The sequence below is a fragment of the Poecilia reticulata genome, linkage group LG7 (assembly GCF_000633615.1).
Source record: "Poecilia reticulata strain Guanapo linkage group LG7, Guppy_female_1.0+MT, whole genome shotgun sequence".
Classification (NCBI taxonomy): Eukaryota; Metazoa; Chordata; class Actinopteri; order Cyprinodontiformes; family Poeciliidae; genus Poecilia; species Poecilia reticulata.
In genome coordinates, this window is record NC_024337.1 from 7,011,003 (window position 1) to 7,014,449 (window position 3,447).

Sequence of the window (3,447 nt, forward strand, 5' to 3'; positions counted from 1 at the left end):
GTCAAGTTGATTTGTACTACAACACATTTCAGCCACAAAGGCAGCTCAAAGTGTTTTACATGAAAAAACATACAGTAACTAATTATGAAACAAGCAATAAGCATAACATTTTGTCAAATACCATCATCAAAATCATCAAGCAAATACACTAATGAAATATATTGATCAATGTTCCACTTACTGTTAATCAAAGACCTTTCTAACCAGCTGGGTTTGTAGAACTCAGTATTTAAGCTGTTTTCAGTTTCCTGGAAGTTTGTTCCAGATTTGCGGTGCCTAGAAACTGAATGCTGCTTCTCCATGTTTGGTTCTGGTTCTGATTCAGAGCAGGTCTGAAAGGAGCAGGTCTGATTGGTCTGAAAGGTTAATACAACAGCAACTGAATCACTGAACAGCTTAGAAACACAATACATTAAAGATCTTTTAATGTATTGTGTTTCTAAGACTGACTTTGTAACAGTCTTTATATGTCTCTGAATATTTCAGTCTGATTGCTACTCCTTGATTTGGGCCTGACTGATCACTAGTTTTAGTTGTACCTAGTGACTCTGATCATTGAGAACATCAATTAGTAAATGTAGTGGGGTTTCTAGAACCTCGGTTCATTTCAATCTGGAAAGACTCGGACAGAGAAAAGAAAGAACGATTAAAAGATTTAATGACAGGAATGAATAACAGTTCTTTGGCGCTCAGGCCCCAGCAGATGATTTGAGCTGTGATTTGCTGTGAACTCGAGTGAACATCCCGGAAGCTGATCTCCCCCAGTGTGGAGGTTCTTGACCTCCACACTGGTGGTGGAGGTCAAGAACGGGTGACGTCCTGAAGAGCCGAAGGATGTGGGTGGGTTGAACACAGCTGGAAAGCGGCTGACTGCGTAGGTGTGGATCCTTATATGCAGAGCTTTATTTTGACAATTGGACGCACCGAGTGAGGTACAGCGCTTAGGTAGGAGGTGAGCATGATGCAGCGATGGGTGGAACCGAAAAGGCAGAAGTCTTCCAGCTTGAACTTGCGCTTAAACTTAATTTCATCAAGTTAAACAAAAGGCGGTATGCTCCAGAGCCTTACGATGGAAACTCAGCCTCTAGCTCTTACACACCCATTGGAGAGCTTTATAAACCTCATTTAACTGGAACCATGTAAACATCTGTCTTATCAGCCTGAGGATAGAAAGGGCCATGCTTCTCCTGCTTGGCTTTCCTGCCTAGAACTTAATTCTGTTCCCCTGTTCTGTCAGAAGGGAAGAGATTTGGTGTCAGAGATGAAGAGAATGTGAAAGAGCAGAAGAGAAACAGTCAACGGCTGCAGCCTCACTCGTGTGAATACCGATTTGGCTGCCGCTCACCTCTGGGACACTCGCAGCAAGCCAATTACCAAGCCTTAGTCACAGCGAGGGAAAGACAGAACCACTGATTGACTGAAGCTAATGATACATTCCTACCCGGCTCAACTTTCAGCTGCATTTCCTCACCATCTAACAGCACCCAGCCTTTTTTAGTGCTGCTGACCTTCTGCACCTTGATTCAATGGAAGACTACAGGCTGAGTGCAAAAGGGAGAGAAGAAAGGGGATAAAAGCGGTTGCTAAATAATCCTATTTAACTCTGAAATGTGCGCTGCTGCTTTTATTCTTGACTCACATCGAGTAGGCATGTGCCAGCCAAGTGTGGGCTGAATTGGTAAACAGAGTAAGCAGAGAAGGAGACAGACATGTTTTGAAATGAGGCTTGAAAGGTAGCCCAGTTTGCAGCTTAGGGAATTGGTAAATGTCTTCTGGGAAGGATGGAAAAGGAAAGAGAGAGATAGAGGGACAAATGGAGGGGGAAAGAGTGGAGAGAAAGTCAAGTGGAGAGAGAGAGAGCAGAAGCTGGCAACATTATGACAAATACGGTGAAATGACATAAGGGAATGGAGGCAGGTGTATCTGACTACATCAAAGTGCAAAAGAAGAAGAAATGAAGATGGAGAGAAGGAAAGAGGAAAAACAGACACTTTTCCTTAAATGTGGAAGGGTGGAAGTGTGACATCCAGCCTGAGCGAGTTTTTCCCTTCGCCACCTCAGCGGTTTTTCCTGAGCTCGTTAAGAGAGAGCAAAGGTAAAGTCCAGGCTGGAGCTACGTTTTTTATCCTCCTGCCATGTTTCACCAACACTCTGGGAACGGAGCGGTTTGATCAGAGCTTTGGAAAAACTTTGCAGGCGTCGTGATTGGGATGTTCTGTTTGGTGTTCCCATGTTGGCTTGAAATGGTGTCTGTGTTTGGTTTGCAGGCGGGGCGGACCTTGATGTCGTCTCTGAAGCCTGTCTGCCCTACCTGAGCTGCAGACAGCCAATCAGGCTGCAGGAGGCCTGTCTGAGGTGAGACCTGAGTGGAGGAGGGAAGTTGATTCTGCAGGAACGTGTGTACTGTATTTAACTGTATCGCCGTCATTCCTTTTTTTTTTTTTTTTCTGATTTTTAACAACACAATGAGCATCATACATAGACATTCAAGTCATACTTTAGACAGTACTTTGTAGAATAAACATAAACTAATAAATGACAAGACAAGAACCAAAAATAGAAAAAGAAACATACAAACAAAAATCTAGCAATTAATTCCATAAGTACATGGATAAAAAGTAGATAACTAAAAAATAAACAAGCAGAGGTAACAGAAAGAAAATAAAATATAAATTAAACAGAAAACAACTAAAACGGGGCACTTAATGTATTCTGTGCTACTAAAATTGTTATAAGAAAAAAAAAGAAATTTGTTATAAAGGGTGTATGCCATTACAACTGGGGAGCACGACTCATGGGGTCACATCGAGTGTCAAAGACCTAACATGGTCCAGAAACGGTGACCAGATTCTTGAGAATGTGATTTCAGAGCCTTTGACAGTGTGCCGAATTTTTTCCAGTTTCATGAACGAAAGGGCATCTTTTATCCAATGAGAATGTGAGGGTGGGAGAGGATTCTTCCAATGCATAAGTATGATACGCCTAGCCTAGCGGTTCTCAACGTGGGCGGTACCGCCCCCCAGGGGGCGTTCAGAGGACGGCAGGGGGCGCTGACGGACATTTTTACAAAAGGGGGGGGGCGCTGGATGCCTTTGGGGGCGTTTGGTCTAAGGTAAACTTTACATCTTAAATGCACAACAATGCCAGTTTAGACTTTGAGCAACTTGGTAAAACTGTATTGTGWAACATTAAATCATGCTTGGCTGCAACTGTATCGATGGCAGCTCTTCTTCTATTCAGTGTTTGTAGCTTCTGTTAGCTTCTGTTAGCTTCTTGGCGCAGCTCCGTTCTCCTGCTACTGGTAGCTAAAACAGGAAAGAAACTAMAGTGGACATAGCAATAAACCAAGAGAGAATAAAACTAATCAAATAAAACTAAATGGAAATGAATGAAGAACAAAATGCAAGAATAAACTAAGAAACTAAAGTAAATACAGAGGAATAAACT

At 42.6% G+C, this 3,447-nt stretch overlaps 1 protein-coding gene across 1 annotated transcript in view; it reads left to right on the forward strand.

Moving 5' to 3' along the window:
- tti1 (TELO2 interacting protein 1) overlaps positions 1 to 3,447 on the forward strand; it is a 31,663-nt gene that overhangs the window by 19,105 nt on the left and 9,111 nt on the right. Inside the window, exon 13 of the mRNA XM_008413140.2 lies at positions 2,268 to 2,355. Coding sequence (XP_008411362.1) covers positions 2,268 to 2,355 — 88 coding nt within the window. The remainder of the gene's footprint in view (positions 1 to 2,267; positions 2,356 to 3,447) is intronic.